Raw genomic sequence first — 19,169 nt, forward strand, 5'->3', positions numbered from 1 at the left:
GGTGCTCCTGGAGCTTCTCACCCAAACAGCACCCAGATGTTGGCAGAGGTTCCTCCTCAGCAGGATCAAACATTCCCTGGCCCTCCTCAGAGCTGCTTTCCAATCCCATGGCTTTGCTCTGCCAGCTCGTCCTTTTCCCACGTGAAAAGCTACTTTTTTTGGGGTTAATGGAGGAGCATTCACTTCTCCCTGCTCCGTGTCCTTGTGGAAGGCAGCACAAAGGGGCTCTGTGGGAAGGATGCCCAGGGCAGGAGCTGGCACAACACAGCTCCCACTGCAGCTCCAGAGCTCTGGCAAAGCACAAGGGTCAAAACATGTTCTCCTTTGATAGGAGAAGAACAATTATGTTTGTTGGAGAAACCTCAAATTAAACCTCAGCTTTAAGACCAAACTAGCTGTAGTGGTGAGTTATTGGTATTTAAACCACTTCACTCGGGAATTTCATTTTTTTTTTGTTAGATATAGATTTTTTTTTAAACTACTTCCATTGCCTATGCTCCATCCTTTGTGCAGAGTGCACTGGGGTCTGTTCATCCCTGACTGGGGGAAGGGGCAGGGAGGGACAGGACGGGACACACGGATGGACACGGGACAGACAACAACATGAAAATCATTGGATTGCATTCATTCCCCCTCTACCCCTTCACCTGCCAAGGTTCTTCCTCCTCCCCACCAGGGACAAAACTGCACCACAGCCATTGATACACTCTCCAGCCTCCCAAAATCTACCTTGCCATATTCACTTCAGGCCGTTTTTAAACGTAGGGCCGAATCAATCCATAAAGCTCCCTTGTTTTAGCCAGTATTCCCTGGGATCAGGCTCAGGAGAGCGAGCTGAGCTCTGCTAGGCCTTCTTAGGGTGTTTTTAGTACAAGAGAACAGCTGTTCTTACCCCAAAGTGCTAATAAATCCATTTGTTGAGCCCTCTGCATAGAGAGAACAAATATCTCCAATATGAAGGAAGCTCGACATCTTGTCAGTCATCTCTGGCTTATTGCCCCTGGAAGAAAGAGGAAAGAATAAAGCACAACATCAGTCAGGCAGAATTCCTTGGTGCAGCTACCAGAGGTTACAGCAACAGGACCCTTTGCCTTTGATTGCTGGTTTGTTTGAAAAACCAAACAAGTTTCTCGCAGTGGAATTTCAGGTATCAAAGAAAAGCCAGCAGCGCTCGCTTGGAAAAATAAACCAGGGAAAAACAAGCAGCTACTGGCATCCATTCCACGTGGGGCTGGTTCACAGGCAGGCATTGATCCCAGAGCATGCTGGAGTTCAGCTCCACCAACCCTTCCCACCTGCCGGGGGTAAGGGGGAGAGGAGACTGCCTCAGTTCAAGGCGCATTTGTATCTAAAGCACATTTCCTGGCCAGAATTAAAGATAGGTTTGAGCATCCTTTCAAGGCTCTCCTTTGTGCTGCAATGGTGCTCCTGAGAAATTCAAAATATTGACCCGATTCATGGTAACATTTACTGGTCACATCAAAATTTTGACACGACACCAGCAGCCTCCTGCTCACACCTGCAGGCCCCAAACCAGAATTAGGTGAAGACCCCCTCAGCATGCCTGACAGCAGATTTTGTATGTAAAAACATAAAAATTAAGATTTTTCAAAGTCAAATGCTTGATCAGGAACCCAAATCCCTGTGAAATCAGTAATACTTCAATCCTGGGTTTAAAATAGATGGCTTAAATGGAACACTGAGGAGACAGACACTGAGTGTTGCCAACTGCCACTGTATTAAGAACTTGATTTTCTCTAAAACCCCAAGTCCAAATGACACAGGACCCACCTGTCATTTCAATAAATACAGGAAAAAAATCCTACAGAATCCAGAGTTTCCATCTGTCACAGCAACAAAGAGGCAACATGAGCCCGGATAAAAACCCCATTGGAACAGATTTTCAAAGACATCTTTTCCAAGCCCCTTTACTGGTTTCCTGGAGATCCTCCCAAGCTCTGCTGTTTGATCACCAAGTCCAAAACGGCCCAAGCAGCTCCTTTGCTGCAGGTTTTCAAAGAGCAGGAGCACCAAGGCTCTTCCAGGCTGCTCCTCCTGGCAGGCTGTGAGCTCTGCCAGCCAGCACTGCCCAGGGCCACGCTGCCACTGCTGAGGGAGGGAAAAACAACTCAAAACACTCCCACCCTCTCTCTCCATCACACCCCAAAGGGGCTCTGAATGGTCTAAGAGCAGAAGAATTGAGCAACAGGAAATTCTGTTTATTCTAGAGCACAGCCCTGACTGGAGAGGGATAAATATCCCCTTTCCCTGGACATTATCTTGTTTACCAAAAGTGAAAGGATCAGGTTGTTAGGCAAAGGTTGGAGCTCAACAAGGACAAATTCACGGAGATCTAAAAGGGTGATGTTTGCAGCTATGAAAGGGCAATAAAAACCTGAAGTTACACTTCTTAAAAACTCCAACCAGCTCTCCCTCCTCACTCCCAAAGGATCTGCCCTGCTGGGAACATCCATAACAATTCCATTATTATTATTAAACCAAAGCACACCGTTGACATTCTGTCCCTGGAAATCTGTGTCACTGGCACAGTAAAACCAAATCCAGGAAAACCAAGAGGTAACAGGGCAGGCTGATGTGCAGGTAAAGGTCTCAGCTCCTCTGGAATCACATCTGGGCACACACAAACCCAACCCCTCTGGCTCCAGGTTGCTTGTTAAATGCCAAGTCCTGCAGCCACTGAAGTCACACAGTCTGTTCCCATTCTCTCTTGCTAAGTGGACAGGAAAACACTGCTACCTATTTTCAGATCTATGCCACAAAACACACAGAAATATGCAGAGGGAGTGAATTAGCTCCACTGGAAATAAAATTTTCCCCGTTTCCTGACTTGGATGTAAAACTACCAACTTCAGACTAAAACACTTCTCATCCCTCAAAATTCGGCTCAGCCCTGAATTAATAGAGTCCAAAGCAAAAGCTGTGTAAGCCAACAAAACCCAGAGATACTCCCAAAATTAACCCTTCCTACAATGGCATGAAGGATTCCTTCCCAGCCTGTGAGGGGGATTGCTTTTTCCTCACAAGAGGCAGCTGCTCACCACAGCTGCTCCCAAGGGAATGTGAAGGTCAAAATTATTGACTTCCATTCGAGATTTTTTTCTTGGAGAAAAAAAAAAGTTTCAGACTCTTGACCAAAACCAGGCTCAGGGATGGACAAGCAAACTCCTGCATCACTTTCCAAGATACAGCCTCAATTTTCTTACATTTTCTCCAGCAAGGGAGACCCCAACACACCATGATATTGTAACTGACAGATCATGATAGTGCAACCCCCTAAAAAAACACACTTCAGCAATTTACTGACAATTCCACTAACAAAATGTTTATCAGCTTTACCCAAACCATCACAGAGCTCTGGATAACAAAGATGATGTTGAGCCTGGCTGCAGTTCAGTGAATTGAACTGCTGGGTTCTTCACCAGACCACCCTTAGAATTTCTGGATGAGCTGGCAAAAAAACCAAAAAACAAAAAACAAAAAAAAAAAAAAAAAGAAAGAAAAAAAAAAAAAAAAAAAAAAAAAAGCATCACTGCAGCCAGGGTTTGGGGTGCAGCCTGGGACCCCAGCCTCTCCCTGTGCTCCTCACAACTCCAGCAAAGCTGGAGTCAAGCTTTACAAAGGGCTGATGTGGCTGCAATAACCTTGTTTCCCAAGGCTGCAGCAAGGATTAATCACCACGTAAATCCTCACTTCCCCTGCTCCTGTAGCTCTGAACACTGTTCTGACACCTGTCAGTGTGATGCCATCTCCAACACACCAGGAGATGCTGCACCACCTCGGGAAGCAGGGAGCCAATTCTCACTCTTAGAAAATACTGATTTATCCTCAGGCTTCCCCACAGTCAAAATGAAAACTGGCTACATCTATTCTTTACCAGCCAAAGTCAGTCCCTCTGACATTTCTCCCTACAAATGCTGCTGCCCAGCTTGGCCAGGGCTCAGGAACACGCTGGACTGGCAGATGGAGAAGGGACTCAGTGACCCCACAGGCCTCCCCACATTCAGGGGAAAAGAATCATTGCTACACTGATTGTAAAAAGCTTTGAAGCTCAGTCTCCTCACAAGGCGCCAACAAAATCGCTCCAGTTATTGGCATCAAACACCAAATGAGCAGCCACCTCAAATGGAGTATTTGTTCACCTCTGACAACTGGGAAATGTGAAGCCAAAAGTAAAACTGGCAAGTTTTCAAGAGCAAACTTCCCAGGTATCCAACTTGAAAACCTTTTTTTTCTAAAAGCTGCCCTCAACAACAGCTGACCACACTAATCCTCCCAAAACCAGACCTCTGTGGGGGTCATTTCTGATGATTTTCTTCTGCAGGACAAGCCAGAAGCGGAGGCAGCAAAAATCTGTCAGCCTTGGCACATTTATGCCTAGTTCACAGCACAGGGACTGAGGAGAAGAGGTTTGCTCCTGGACACATCAGTCAGAGCATCCCTGCGCCAGCCAGAGCATCCCTGCGCCAGTCAGAGCATCCCTGTGTGTCCCCTGGCTGTGGAGGGGACATTTCCCTCCCCAAGGCACTGGGCTGACAGGGATGACCAGCTGAACTCCCTGCAAGAGCAGCACAGGAGGATTTCCACATCCTCCCGGTACCTGCCTCTCACGGGTCCAGCACAATCACGCTGCTCAACAGGGCAATCGTGCTCCGTAGACAAACACAACCATTACCCCACTATTTATTTGTTTTAGATACGCCAGTGCCAAGAGCAATTGATTTATGCTACAGGAGGGGACGGCCCTAAGAGAACACTTGCAGCTCTTCTGTGCATAATCCCAGTTTTAATGGCACTCTCACAGCCTTGCCAGAGGAAATTCATCCTGCTCCAGCTGAAACACGGCACTGTTACCCAGGGAGCATTGTCCTCCTCTTCCCCTTAAACGCTGCAGGAAAACAACATTCCCTCCAGGTAAATCCTCTTGGAAAAAAAAAAAAATAAATCAAAGATGAAGCACTGATAAGCATGGCATTACCTAGCAAAAATCAAGTCGGGTTTCTCCAAGCAGCTTCAAAATAATGCTCTTTTCCCACTAAGCCCCAGGTTCTAATTTTAACAGACAGGAGGACCTGCCAGGCTACAAAAGAAACGTGAACTAAAAGTGGACTGTACATTGAGAAGTTAACTATATCTGCCCATAGACACCAAAAAATTCCCGAGATATGAACGCATTCTGCAGCGCTTTTTTTAAGCTCTGAAAGCCTGAATTTTTATAATTATGTCGGTGACTGTTTCCTCATGTCTGTATCAAAGTTAGCTTCTCGGTATGTTTTATATACGGTTTATCTGCCCAGGAAAACAAAATCAAGTTTGTGTTTAAGAAACTGACTAAAATAAATCAATGAACATCAAAATCTGCTGAATTTCATGCGAATTTCAAGGAACTGACCCACAAGCTCTGCTCTATGGGGCTGGAGCTGAACATGTATTAGCTAAATCCAGGCAGAGAATTAAACCCAGGAAAACCAGGAGTTTCAGGATTCTCCTGCTCTGGCGAGCACAAATCTGCACCACAGTTTGATTTTCTGACTGAACAAAAAACAACACAGCTCTGGGGTTCAGTTCCCATTATTTCTTACTACAGATGATCTCGTGTGTCTCTTCAATGCAAGCTGCTTTTCCTACAGTGAAAAGGACTGAGCAGACCCAGTTCTGAAATAAAAAGAAGGGTTTGTAGGAGCCTTTGACCACGGTCTGTCCCCAAAGCCGAGGAGAAGCTCTGCAGACCCAGAACGGTCCCAGTGGCTCTCGGGACTCAGTTTTATTTCATGGCACAAGTAGAGCATATTCCTGGCCTGGAATAAACCAGGATAAGCTTAACACAGCTCCTGAAATTCATCCCTTTTCCTCATGCAAACGCGTTTCCCAGCGGCAGGTAGAGCGGGATGAGCAGTGAGAACAGCGTGAGACCCAAGCGAGTGCCCAACACCGAACACCTCAGCTGCCTTTGGAAACCCTCTGGATGGGGAGCCACTGCTCCATCAGCGCTCCCAGCTAATCTCTCCCATCACTCCCGATGTCAAATTTAAAAAAAACAGGTTTCAAGAGGGAGTTTGTGCTCCTTGAAGAGCCGAGTCGAGGCCCCTGTGAAGCGGGGACCGTGTGTGACAACATCCCTGTGCTGCCATCCCTCACCCCCAGAGAACCTGAATTCCCTTCCCCTGAATTCACACCTCACACGCCTGCCTCGTGTGGGATTTTAATGCTGCGAATCCTGTTTGGAAAATAAACAAGCCCAAATGTGTCTTATTGCCGACTGCTTGATTCCCGGCGACCGGGACACAAATTACTGTGTCTAAGATGCTTCTAATGATGTTTGTGTAGAGCAAAAAAAACCCCAAAAAACCCAAAAAACACCTCCTTGCTGTGCCCTGCAGTCCCAGGATGCACTCAGGTCTCTGCTGGCAGATTTCTCACTGTGGTTTAGTGCTCAATTCAATAAACACTGGCAATTTTACATGTACTGGTACCAAAACCGGAGCAGCGCTTTTATCAAAGTCTCTTTTCACTATCTCACTTGTTTAAGAATAGAATCTCCAACTGTATTTAAGTGTTTCAACTTCATTACTGCCGACAGGAAATTCCAGAGAGAAAGTTTAATTCTGTTTCAGTTTTTGACAGAAACAAGACCAGAGTTTAAGGGTAGGGAGACAACAAAGAAGCAAACAGAAAGAACTGCTTAATGGCATAAGCAGAATCCTCCACAAATTAACAGATCTGAGAAGCCCCAAGACCAGCTAAGTCTGTGTCTGAATTAAATAGAATCAGGTCATTAATATTGGTTAATTAGGCCAAGCAAGATAACATCTTTTAAATGCCATCAAACCCTGTATTATACTGAAAACCCAATGTTTAGATAATCTGGTAAATCCAAATTTTACAAGATTACTTGGCTGAAAATCTGGTCCTGTAGACTAAACCAAGATTTCATGCGTTCTTTTGGGTAACACCCACAGAGCATTCTGTATTTTCACAGGTGCAGCTAACTCAAAAAATCAAAACCCAAACCTGATGTTTCTCGTTCTTATTTCAGTAAAAAAAAGGAAGCTAAGAAAGATTCCTAAGAATCCCATTAAAACAGCCAAAGAAGGGAGGAAGTGCTTTATTTAAAAGCTCACCCAGTGAATAATCAGCGTGCTGGGGCTGAGGACAGAGCTCTGTCATCTGCAAAGCTTCTGACTTAGCAAATCTAAAAGGAGCTCTTTGCACTCGCCAGGGAAAGGCAAATAAAGGGAATTTTGGGAAGTGGAGCCCTGAACACTGGGATCCTCCCACACCTGCAGTGGGACCCAGCTCAGGGTGCCGGGAGAGTTCAGCACTGATCAGTTTTTTTGGGTTTTTTTTTTTTGCACATGGAGTTCCATTTCAGAGATTACACCTTAAAAAAAGGAAAAAACCCCATCAGTGCAGTACATTTATCTACCACAGGATCTTGTTTTCCCCTTCAGCTGCAACCTTTCATGTCCAGGAGGCTGCGAGATGCCACACATGGGCTGCTGATGAACCGTTAGATTAAGCAGGAGAAATGCACTTTTCTCAGACAAACTATTTCTCCTCCTGACGCTGAAAATGCAGCAGATTTATTTTTATTTTTTTTTTCTCCCCCAATTTCCAGGCTGAGCAGGCAAAATGGAGGCTGGGGAAGAGGGGAAGGAAGGAGCAGCAGAGCACTGTGACTTTCTCAAGGACACGCAGCGGGTCAGACTCAGAGCCCAGACGGGAATCCAGGTCTCCTGAATCCCCATCCACCAGCCCACTCTGCTCCCAGGAGGGAGAGCAGTCTCACCCCACATCTGATCCAGCACACGCTTCCCCTTCCTCTAAAAATAATTAGGAAGAGGAGTGTCAAGTCACACAGCAAGATGATGGCCGAGTTCATTACGTCCTATTCATACTATCTGCCACTTCGCAGATAAAGAGGGGTTTTTATCGTATCACTGACAAACTTGTTCACAAGTTACTATTTCATAGGTGCAGCAGCAGTTGAAGAAAACAGATAAAGCAACTCATTTCGGTAACTTTAACCTCAGTAAAACCTCAGTACAGGAAAGCAAACGTGCACAATGTCCTTTTCTCCTTAGAAAGGGCACCTGCCTTTTTTTTTTTTTTTTTTTTAATTTTAATTATTGGCCCAGTGCAACCAGACAAGCTAGTTACAGAAAATTCAGGTCAAAAGCATGGAAGTTACACTCTGACAGCAATCCCTTCCACAGCAGCCACTGACTGAGGTAAGGAACATGACTGACAGGTCCTATCGACAGGCATCTGCAGACAGCTGGAAAAAGAAGATCTATTAGAGACACACTGTCAGGGGAAAAAAATATCATTTTTTTGTTCCAAACCAAGCACGACCTGACAGCATCTTTTAATCCCATTAAAAGTAAGGAGCACTTACTGAAGCTGACACTTGCTGAAGTCCATCCTTGCTGGCTCCAGCCCTGCAGGGAGGAGGCAGCCTGGACGTCAGCCTCTGGACGAGGCCCCTGTGAGCACACAACCTTTGCCAGAGGATTTCTATCAGGAGAGAGCTGGAACACGCCAAAAAGGACCAGGACAACCAATGTCATGGGGAAAGACAGCAAGCTTGGTTTATTACACCGACTGGAGTTTGGCCAAGGAGCAACGATGGCCAGGCAAGGAGAGGGCACAGAGCAGCCCCAATGTCACTCGGCGTGACCAAGTGTCTACTGAGGGCTCACCACAGCAGGGGCTGGCTCCCGCTCCCCACATCAGCTCAAACTCAGCACTGCAGTCTCCTTGCCTGTCCCCTGAGCAGCCTCCATCCCTCTGTCCCCAGCCCGTCCCCTCCCGGGTACCGCACCTGGGCGGGGGCTCCCTCTCCTCCATGGCGGGGCCGCTGTCGGTCTCCAGGGCTGCGCTGGGCAGGGTGGCCCTCGGCACGTTTGGGGCTCCTCTGGCAGCGAAGCCAAAGCTTCCAAGTCCTGCTGGGCAGCTCCTGCAGGCTCCGAGGGCTGCTGCTGTCCCCGAGGCAGACCCTCCCGGACACCGCGGCTGGCTCCCGGCTCTCTGGATAAAACCTCAGCGCCCGGGACAACCAGCCCAAGAGGAGGAGCCACTGCCAGCACATGATGAGCACGTGTGGAGGAGCCACTGGTGGCCAAGGGACCTACTTTGAGCCCCAAAGCCCTGATGGGCCAGGCTCCTTTACAGATGAAGGCTCCAGTTCCCAGGCTGACTTGTACCTGTTGGCCTCCCAACTGTAATTTTCTAGAAGGCAAAAGTTCAGAACTACTGAACCACCCACGAGCATTAGCATCTGAATCTACTGAACACTTAAGAGAGGAGCAGCCAAGGATTGCAGAGTTATTTCAATCAGAAGGTTGCAATTAACCCTTCAGCTCAAGCTGAGGTCGGTGCCTGCATCTGTGGCCATGTGTTTCCTCCTGGAGTGGGATGCAGATGGGACAGAGCTGGACTGCAAACAAAGCTTTCCTCTTCACAACTTCTTGGCAGATTGCTGAATTTCTGGAGAAGTGAACAGCATGGGCCAAGGCACAAAAGAAATGTTTATACAAGTTTCATGCAAAACTGTACTAAACAATTCCATAAAAAAAAAAACAACAAAGTACGGCCTTTGGGCAGCAGCCATTTTTTGGCCTAGTGTGATCAGAAATTCCTTCCATGTGCATCCTCAGAGATTATCACCTTCTGAGCACAGATATCATGCACCAGGATGAGGAGAGGATGAGCTGCCTGTGTCCATTGTGACGCTGGGTTCAACCAAGCAAACCTCCTCCCTTAGAGCTCAGCATCACGTTACTCCCACAGCAGAGGCATTACCTCACGTCCTAACCCAGAAACATCTGGCATTTCCATTTCTCAGAGCTGTTCTCCCTCCTTTGATCACCTCTGCAGCCAAATGATCAGAGTCAGACTGGGTTAGCTTGAAAGGGACCTGGATCCTCATCTCCTTCCACTCCCTCCCACTGTCCCGGGTTGCTCCAAACCCTGTCCAGCCCGGCCTTGGACACCTCCAGAGAAGATGATCAGTGACATAGGAACACTCAGCTTCCTGCAGCAGCCTTCATGTTGGCGTTCTGGCACGTGAGGCTGCAATTCCATTGCCACAAGCCACAAATCCCCAAATAACACAGACTTCCATGCACATTTCCAACCCATTTTTCACTCCAGAGGGTTAACTGGCTCAGATATCAACCGGCATTTTATTCTCCATAGAACTGCTGCTAGGAAGTTCTGATCCAAGTTTTGACAAGCTCAACCAAAACCACAAGCATGAAAATGAAACTCCTCTGAGCTCAGAATCCACAGCTGAATGTTGCAGCTTTCCTCGCTTGAATTGTCGTTCCTGCAGTTTCCATTTCATCTTTTACACGGAACAGAATCCCAGAACCTTCCAGATCATCTCATTGCACTCCCTGCCATGGGCAGGGACATCTTCCACCACCCCAGGCTGCTCCAAGCCCTGTCCAACCTGGCCTTGGACACTTCCAGGGATGAGGCAGCCACGGCTTCTCTGAGCAAATTTGATCCCATAAACCACAACTGCCCTGAAGACGTGAAAATGTATTTTCTCAATAGGTACAGCACAGGCAAGAGCCACACGAGGAGCCTCTGGGTGCCTCTGCTAATCCAACAAGGAGTTACAGCACCCTGGAAAAAGGGACCTGCCTCCATCCCCCATCACTGCCCGCTCGTGCCAAGACAGAGAACCAGGCAATAATTGCTGTAGGGCTTCTGTAGTGTCCATGGGGAGCAGGAATTAGACAGGAATATCGAGCCAGATCAAAGCTCGTGCAGTTTTGGCATCCTGCCCCCCACAGCAGCCTCCAGGAGAGGAGGCTCGGCAGAAGAGCACGGGAATCACTGGGAACAGCCATGGACACAGCCAGCATCCAGCCCTGCAGCACAGGGACAGCCCACTGCTCTTCCACTCTCTAAAGCAGCACCTGTCCCTGCCTTGCACTGGATGAAACTGGGCAGTTTTTGACTCCCCTTGTGCATTATCACACACAAACAGCACAAAAAAAAAAAAAAAAAGGCTCCAGGTCACCCAAGCACCTTCAGTTTCTGTTGCTATCTTAGCAGAAGAAACTAATTTGGGACATACAGTAATGCAGATTTTTAGGAGTCAGGATTTACAGCACGGGCTCATTGTGACAGAGATGTTACATTTACATAACTTTCCAGCAGCACATGATTTTCTGCCTCTAAAGCCTTTGGTCTCCCTAAGCTGCTTTGGTGAGGCCGCCTTCCCTCTCACTCACCCACAGGCGAGCCAGCAGCTCGTCTACCAGCTACTACAGAGCCACTACCCTCATCCCACCTCCCACGGGAGCCTCGGATTCCTCCTGGCTGGAAGACAATCCTACAACTACAACTGTCTTGTATTTATGGGGTAATAATGTCTCCAAGACTCCCAGTACACTCTGCAAGCTGACACATCCGATATTCCAAAGGAGTTTGACTGTGGGGATTCCTCAGTGTGCAGCAATGGACCAGCCAGAATCATGGAAGAGCCACATCTGCTCAATCCTTGAACACCTCCAGTGATGAGAACCCTACTGCTTCCCTGGGCAGCCCATTTCAGTGCTTGGCTACTCTTTCAAGTGAAGTGGTTTTTTCTAATATTGACCTTGAGGCTCCCCTGGCCCAGCCTGAGGCTGTTCCTGCTCCTCCTGTCCCTGTTCCCTGGAGCAGAGCCCGACCACCTCCTCCTGTCAGGAGTTGTGCAGAGCCACAAGATCATCCCTGAGGCTCCTTTTCTCCGGGCTGAGCCCCTTTCCCAGCTGCTCATGGTGCTCCTGACCCTTCCCCAGCTCCGTTCCCATCTCTGGACGCACTCCAGCTCCTAAATGTTTGGGTTTGGGTTTTTTTTGACAGAAAGAAAGAGCTGCCCCAGCAATGCCCAGTAGAGGGACAGGCAGTGCCCTGGTCCTGATGTCACACCACTGCTGGCACAGCTCAGGTGGCACTGGTCTCTTGCCCACCTGGGCACAAACAAGCCCAAGTGGCCAAGAGCAGCTCCACCTGCTCCAAGAGCTCTTCAGAACAAGCAGCATCTGCTCTGAGGGATCCAATTCAAGGGCAGGTACCAGACAACAGCTCAGGATACCTGGGATCTGCTTTAATCCTGCTTGACACCACTGAACAAGCAGTTCCACCTCAATGCTGTCCATTTCAGTGATTTACCAGGAAAGACCAGCTCATCTGACCAGAGGCAGCCAAAAAGAGCATCCAGAACAGACTTCTGGACCAGCCCAGGACTGTTCCCTTTTCTCTGGCACACACACAGTACTGGAGGAGCTGGATCCCCAAAATTCACCCCAAACCTGCCTCCCCTGGGGGTACCCTGTTCTCGTGCTTGCCACGCTGTCAGGGACATTCTGTGCTGTCTCCACCAGAGGATTTCCTACAAAATCAGACCAAGACCTCACACCACACAGCAGCAGGACATCGTGGTTTGCAAGTCTCCCTCTAAGCTGCACCAGCCTCACTTGTCAGCTGCCAGGACTTGAGATTGTTTCTTCACTTTAACTTGATTTGTGCGTTTTCTAGACTACGCCGCTCCAAAACAGGTTTGTTGAGGGAACGTGAGAGGATTGATGGTGCTGTGGATAAGATCATGTAACAGGACCACTGAGGCTGGAAAAGACTTCCAGGATGGTAGAGTCCAAACTGTGCCCAATCCTCACCTTGTCCCCAGCCCAGAGCACTGAGGGCCACATCCAAGAGTTCCTTGCACACCTCCAGGGATGGAGATTCCATGACCTCCCTGGGCAGCCCCTTAAATGAAGAATTCCTCCCAAAATTACACTTCTCATTTATAACCAGAGATCACAACTGCCCCTTACACCCCCTGGGACTGCTCACTAGTCCCAGGACAGCTTTGTCCATCCACACCCACAGCTCCACCAGCCATCATCAAAGAAACACACCAAATGTCCCTCTCCTGTGCTCTTCACTAAGGCCTCCTCCACCCTCAAACCATGGTGCTCAGGATTAGCACATCTCATAAAAACCATTTCCCCGAGCTAAGCTCCACCCAATGATTGCAAAGGCAAGCCGAAGTTACTCTTGTTTGTTTACTTCCGAATTTGTGAAACCCTGTAAGAAGAAACTATTTGCAAGGCTTAATCAACACTGCAAAACAAGCAGATGGGGGAAAAAAAAATCTCGTCTAAACAAACACTTTAATCTTGGGGAAAGAAGGTATTTTAACAAGAAAACCCTCTATTATTGACAAACAACAGGCGGTTTAAAGAAAACATTAGAAATAATCAGCTCAGCATCAGCTTGTTTTGAAACACACTGGAACTGTGGGTTTATTTTCACAGCGATTCCTTTTTTTTTTGGTTCAGGCACACTGAGCATTACTGAGCATTCTCCCCAGCTCAAGCTGCTGTATCTCACAGCGGTCAATCCCCACCTTCGTTTCACCAAGCGTCCTGTTAACCCTGAATTTCTGGCCTTATCAATTCCCCATCCTTCTCCACTCACCGAATATCCAATATTTTGGGGCAGCCAAAGCTCTGCTCCAGCCACAGCACCCTGCAATGCTGCTGCTGCTTCAGGCACTTACACCAGCGAAACCACCAGCCATTCAGACCGTGAAATCCTCGCTGTGTGAGGAAATTGGCGTAAATTACGGTACAGAAAAGCAACCAAGGAGAAATCCAGCGCCTGGCAGCCCATTAACTTGGCCGCAGAGGAAGCAGCGAGTGGAAGGGAAGGGATATTGGTCTCACATGGCATCCCACACTCACACAGATGAGCCCTGTAGGAAAACAGCTCCACCGTGGGCCTCTGGGCTGTGAGTGAGACAATCCTGCAGCTCAACAGGTCTGCGAGTCCCGGGATACACTGCTGAGCCCAGGAAAAGGGCCGCAAAGGCAAATAACTAAACGCGCTTTAAGGAATACAACACACGCGCAGGTACCGACCCTCACTAACAAATAAAACCGCCGGCTCCCACACACAGTACTCCCCACACGACTTGCAGCCACTAAATCTTCATCAGGCAAAGATCTGGATTGCATTAGCCACGTTCTCCCTTCCTGATCCGCGAGCAGCAGGAGCGCAGCCCGATCCATCCGCGGCCGAGCAGGCACAGAACGGCCGCAAAGGCAATAAATCCAACTCAAACCTTTCTTCACCTGTTGGAGTCTTTTCAGACAAACTCCTGGCAGCCAGAGCGAACCCACCTGGGGCGGGGAGGGCAGAGGCTGAGGCAGAGCAGCTGGTGCCGGGGTACGGAGCATTTTCCCCGCGGGGAAAAGCCCCGGAGCCCGTCCCCAACCCGCGGCCAGAAAGACGGGAAAGCTCCCGGGATTATGGCACATCCCACGTACGTGCATGGGGAATGCACATGTTCCCCCACCCCTTCCCCCGCCGAAGTCCAGTTATTGTAGTCCGGGAAACAGCCAAATATTTGGCCTGTCAGGCCGGTCGCCGGGACCCTCCGAAACATCCACCCACAGCTGCCCGCTCTTTGACCATTTAAGAGGAAGATCGCCCATAGCCAAGTCCCCATCGGCGCTCACAGTGTTTACATAACGCGAACCATCCCTCGCAGCCCAGCCCCGAGCACGGCGCTAAAACCACGGGGAAAGTTGGAGCGGACGCGCCGCTCGGCCGCCCAGCCCGCGGTGGTCCCGGGGACCGGAGCCCGGCCCGGCAGCGCCGCGGGACCCGCCGGGAGGGCGGAGGGGTCTGTGCCCGGTCCTGCCCGGGCTGCGGCGGCCGGGCATCCCCGCCGAGCACGGAAACGCATCCCCGCACAGCAGAGGGCTGCATTCCCGGCTATCCCCGCCTAGCAACGGGCTGCATCCCCGGGCATCCCCGCCCAGCGCCAGGCTGCATCCCTCGGGCTGCGGGACGGGGCTGCCCCGGCGGCCGCTCACCGCCTCCCTCCCTGCCCAGCCGTGCCCGCTCTCTCCCGGCCCTACCTTGCTGCGGAGGCGGCGGGGCGGGCTACGGACGGCTCGGCAGCCCCATTCCGGCGGCGCTCCCGGTCCCGCTCCCGGAGGCTGCGCCCGCCGTTGCCTCAGCTGCGCATCCACATGGTCACTGCGCTCCGCGGCGGCCGCCGTGCCTTAAATAACCCGGGAGGCACGCTGGGTAAGCGAGTCCTGGCGCCGCCGCGCCGCCGCGGGGGGGTGGCCCCCAGGACTACAGCTCCCAGCGTGCACCGCGCCGCGCTCGGGCGGGGGCAGCGGCCACCCTCCGTCCGTGCGGTCAGTGACGGGGATGGACCGAGGGTCCGTGCGGTCGGTGATGGGGATGGACCGAGGGTCCGTGCGGTCAGTGATGGGGATGGACCGAGGGTCCGTGCGGTCGGTGACGGGGATGGACCCCTCGATCCGTGCGGTCAGTGACGGGGATGGACCCCCGGGTCCGTGCGGTCAGTGGCGGGGATGGACCGAGGGTCCGTGCGGCCAGTGACGGGGATGGACCGAGGGTCCGTGCGGTCGGTGACGGGGATGGACCCCTCGATCCGTGCGGTCAGTGACGGGGATGGACCCCCGGGTCCGTGCGGTCAGTGACGGGGATGGACCCCGGGTCCGTGCGGTCAGTGATGGGGATGGACCCCTCGGTCCGTGCGGTCAGTGATGGGGATGGACCGAAGGTCCGTGCGGTCAGTGACGGGGATGGACCCCTCGGTCCGTGCGGTCAGTGATGGGGATGGACCGAGGGTCCGTGCGGTCAGTGATGGGGATGGACCCCCCGGTCCGTGCGGTCAGTGATGGGGATGGACCGAGGGTCCGTGCTGCCGGTGACGGGGATGGACCGAGGGTCCGTGCGGTCAGTGACGGGGATGGACCCCCTCGATCCGTGCGGTCAGTGACGGGGATGGACCCCCGAGTCCGTGCGGTCAGTGATGGGGATGGACCGAGGGTCCGTGCGGTCAGTGATGGGGATGGACCCCTCGGTCCGTGCGGTCAGTGATGGGGATGGACCCCCGGGTCCGTGCGGTCGGTGATGGGGATGGACCGAGGGTCCGTGCGGTCGGTGACGGGGATGGACCCCTCGATCCGTGCGGTCAGTGACGGGGATGGACCCCCGGGTCCGTGCGGTCAGTGATGGGGATGGACCCCTCGGTCCGTGCGGTCAGTGATGGGGATGGACCGAAGGTCCGTGCGGTCAGTGACGGGGATGGACCCCTCGGTCCGTGCGGTCAGTGATGGGGATGGACCGAGGGTCCGTGCGGTCAGTGATGGGGATGGACCCCCCGGTCCGTGCGGTCAGTGATGGGGATGGACCGAGGGTCCGTGCTGCCGGTGACGGGGATGGACCGAGGGTCCGTGCGGTCAGTGACGGGGATGGACCCCCGAGTCCGTGCGGTCAGTGATGGGGATGGACCCCTCGGTCCGTGCGGTCAGTGATGGGGATGGACCCCCGGGTCTGTGCGGTCAGTGACGGGGATGGAGCCCTCGGTCCGTGCGGTCGGTGGTGGGGAGGGACAGCATGGTCCCTGAGGTCAGTGATGGGGAGAGACCCCCGGGTCCGTGCGGTCGGTGATGGGGATGGAGCCCTCGGTCCGTGGGATCGGTGATGGGGATGGACAGAGGGTCCGTGTGGTCAGTGATGGGGATGGACAGCTTGGCCCCTGAGGTCGGTGACGGGGATGGACCCCCGGGTCCGTGCTGTCAGCGATGGGAGTGAAGCCCCCGGCGGGGACGAGGATGTGTTTTGGCCCCGGGGGCTTGTCACAGAGCCCTGGATGGGGCGGGGGGCGATCGGGGGGTACCGGGCAGTAAACACTGAGTAAACCGGGTGTCAGCGCGACTCGGGGAGCACAGAATAGCGGGGAGGGGACGGCTGAGGTGAGGACCTGCCTGCACAGGTGCTGTCACCTCTGCCGTGACTCTCTGCCCTTGGCTGAGAAGAATCACGGCGGTTCTGCAAGAAACGGCTCCAAACTCTGGGAATAGCGAGTGTCACTGGGCTTCCTCTTCACTAAAATTACAGCACAGGGGTATCACTAAGGAGACATCACGACTTCAGCCAGAATGACCAGCAGCGAATAAAAAAAAAAAAAAAAACAGTAATATTTCATTTATTAACTGTATTATGCAATTATTTGCCCTTAAATATTAGCCAAGGGGATTTCCCACTGTTACACCCTAATTTTCCTGCCCTCTGTGGCTGGCTGGCAGCACCCAGAGCACAGGGTGGGTGCTGTGTTTGCCTGCAGAACAACTGTATCACTTGAACTGAGATTTAGGTGAAGGAAATGTTTCCCTCTGGTCACTTTACCCACACCCACCTGCTGCCCGGGGTAACAGGTATGAATGGTGCCCAGCTCCTTCCTTGTTTCCCTCCCTACAGCAGCAGCAGAACGCTGATGGATGGGAACAAGCCCAGATTAACCAGTCTGAAATCAACACAACCTCCCCCTGCACTGGCTCTCCGTTAAAAATACCTCCAGAGGAGCTGTAGTTGTGGCTCTGGAACAAGGATATGCAGAAGTTGAAGCCCGTGACTCAGGAACTGAAGCGAAGGTCAGAGAACAGAGTTTTATGGGTTTCCTACATGGCTGCAATACTACAAGCCATTACTCATCAGGAATTTGGCAGAGTAGTGGTGCCTAATATCATTAGATAATCCTAATGAATTCTTGTGTAATCAAATCTAATCTCTGGATGGGTTCAGCAGGCGGAGGCTGTGAGTGGCTGCAGTGGCTCCGAGGCAGTGACAGAAGGGCTGTCACCAGAGCCAGGGGCAGAGCTTTGCCTGCTGAGCACCTTGAGCAGCCCTGCAAACAGCGTGCCTTGAAATAGCTCCAGCACTGAGGGCTAAATCCCAACAGCAGCTCTGGGGGTGAACGGGCTGCCCAGGAGGGAATGGAGTCTGCCATCTGGAGACATTCCTCTCCCACATACCAAAGGCCACAGTTCTGCTTGTGGACTGTGTTGGATTCTGGGTCTTGGCCAGTTTTTCAAAGGCTAAGGAGTTCATAGAAGCCCAGAATAGTTTTGAGTTGCTCCAAGCCCAAATCAACCTGGCCTTGGACACTTCCATGAATGGGGCAGCCACGGCTTCTCTCTCTGGACAACCTGTGCCAGGGCCTCCCCACCCTGACAGGGAACAATTTATTCCCAATATCCAATCTAAACCTATTCTCTCTCAGCTGGAATTCATTCCTCCTTATCCTGTCATTCCATGCACTTGCTGGCCCCTCACCAATTTTTGGGCCTCCAGGCAAATAAACCCTGACCAAGCTCTGTGAAGAACTTGCTAGATTTGAAGGGGTGCTGGCAAAGACAAGATAATCATGCAAGTTTCCAATGGAAGAAATCGTTCCCATTTGTTTTTAGGAACTTGCTCTGGGATGCTGCAGACACAGTGAGCTCATGGGGCTCCGATAATCTTACAGCATTGAAAAGAGGTAAAATCGTAGGGCAGTGTAGGAGTGGGAAAGGTCACCTCGGGAAGGACCAGAGCTATTCCCTTCAAGGAATTTTCCCTGACAATGGGAATTACAGGAGGCAGCCCTGAGATGGGAACGGAGTCCTGTTCACTCAGCAGCAAATGAGGGCTGGGCTTGGAGCCCACACACCCCCAGAGGGAATGAACTCAAGAATTCAGAGAGGAAATGGCGAAAAAACACTACTGGGTAGGTATCACTTCAGCCCTGGGAGCTGTGCTATGAATGTTTGGCCCAATTTCACGTGTGGTTTCAGTCACAGGGAAACAACTTGTGAGGGATTTTTATTTTTCACTATTGGAGTACTTCACTCTTTTTCTCCTTTTCGAACCTTATTCTGCCCCACTCCGACTTTATTTTTAGCAATTATGGAAATTCAGCGTGGAAGAAAGATGCTAAAATGAAGTTTGACGTCTTTTATTTGCTTTTTATATCCATTGTCTTGTTTTATGCCGACAAGTTTACAACAAACCATTGGCTTTCCTGGGCTCTTTTGAAAACATTGCACCTCCAGCCTGTGGGGTGGCTTTGCACAGGTTTTGTCTCTGCTGTTGGCTCAGCTGCAGCTCAACAGCCCTGGAAGAAAAATGAGAGCAGAAGATATTCCAGGACTCTGAGGATCAATCTGTCTCCTCCTGCTCATGGCTGGTCTTCACAGTGGGGAAGATGATCCCAGAGGTTCCCTGTCCTCAGGGAGATCCATGGGGATGAAAAGCACTCCTGACAAATGCTAGAACAC

General features: G+C 51.3%; 1 protein-coding gene across 8 annotated transcripts in view; it reads right to left on the minus strand.

Annotated features, from left to right (window-relative positions):
- The window catches only part of ITPR1 (inositol 1,4,5-trisphosphate receptor type 1), a 164,219-nt gene extending 149,160 nt beyond the window's left edge, over positions 1-15,059 (minus strand). For all 8 annotated transcript variants that reach the window (XM_066327143.1, XM_066327140.1, XM_066327145.1 and 5 more), the window contains exons 1-2: positions 14,949-15,059; positions 893-1,000 (exon numbers count right to left, since the gene is read on the minus strand). In XM_066327143.1, coding sequence (XP_066183240.1) covers positions 893-984 — 92 coding nt within the window. In that variant the 5' untranslated portion in view covers positions 985-1,000; positions 14,949-15,059. The remainder of the gene's footprint in view (positions 1-892; positions 1,001-14,948) is intronic.
- Positions 15,060-19,169: the final 4,110 nt, after the last annotated feature.

This window comes from Sylvia atricapilla, chromosome 11 (assembly GCF_009819655.1).
Source record: "Sylvia atricapilla isolate bSylAtr1 chromosome 11, bSylAtr1.pri, whole genome shotgun sequence".
In the NCBI taxonomy this organism is placed as follows: Eukaryota; Metazoa; Chordata; class Aves; order Passeriformes; family Sylviidae; genus Sylvia; species Sylvia atricapilla.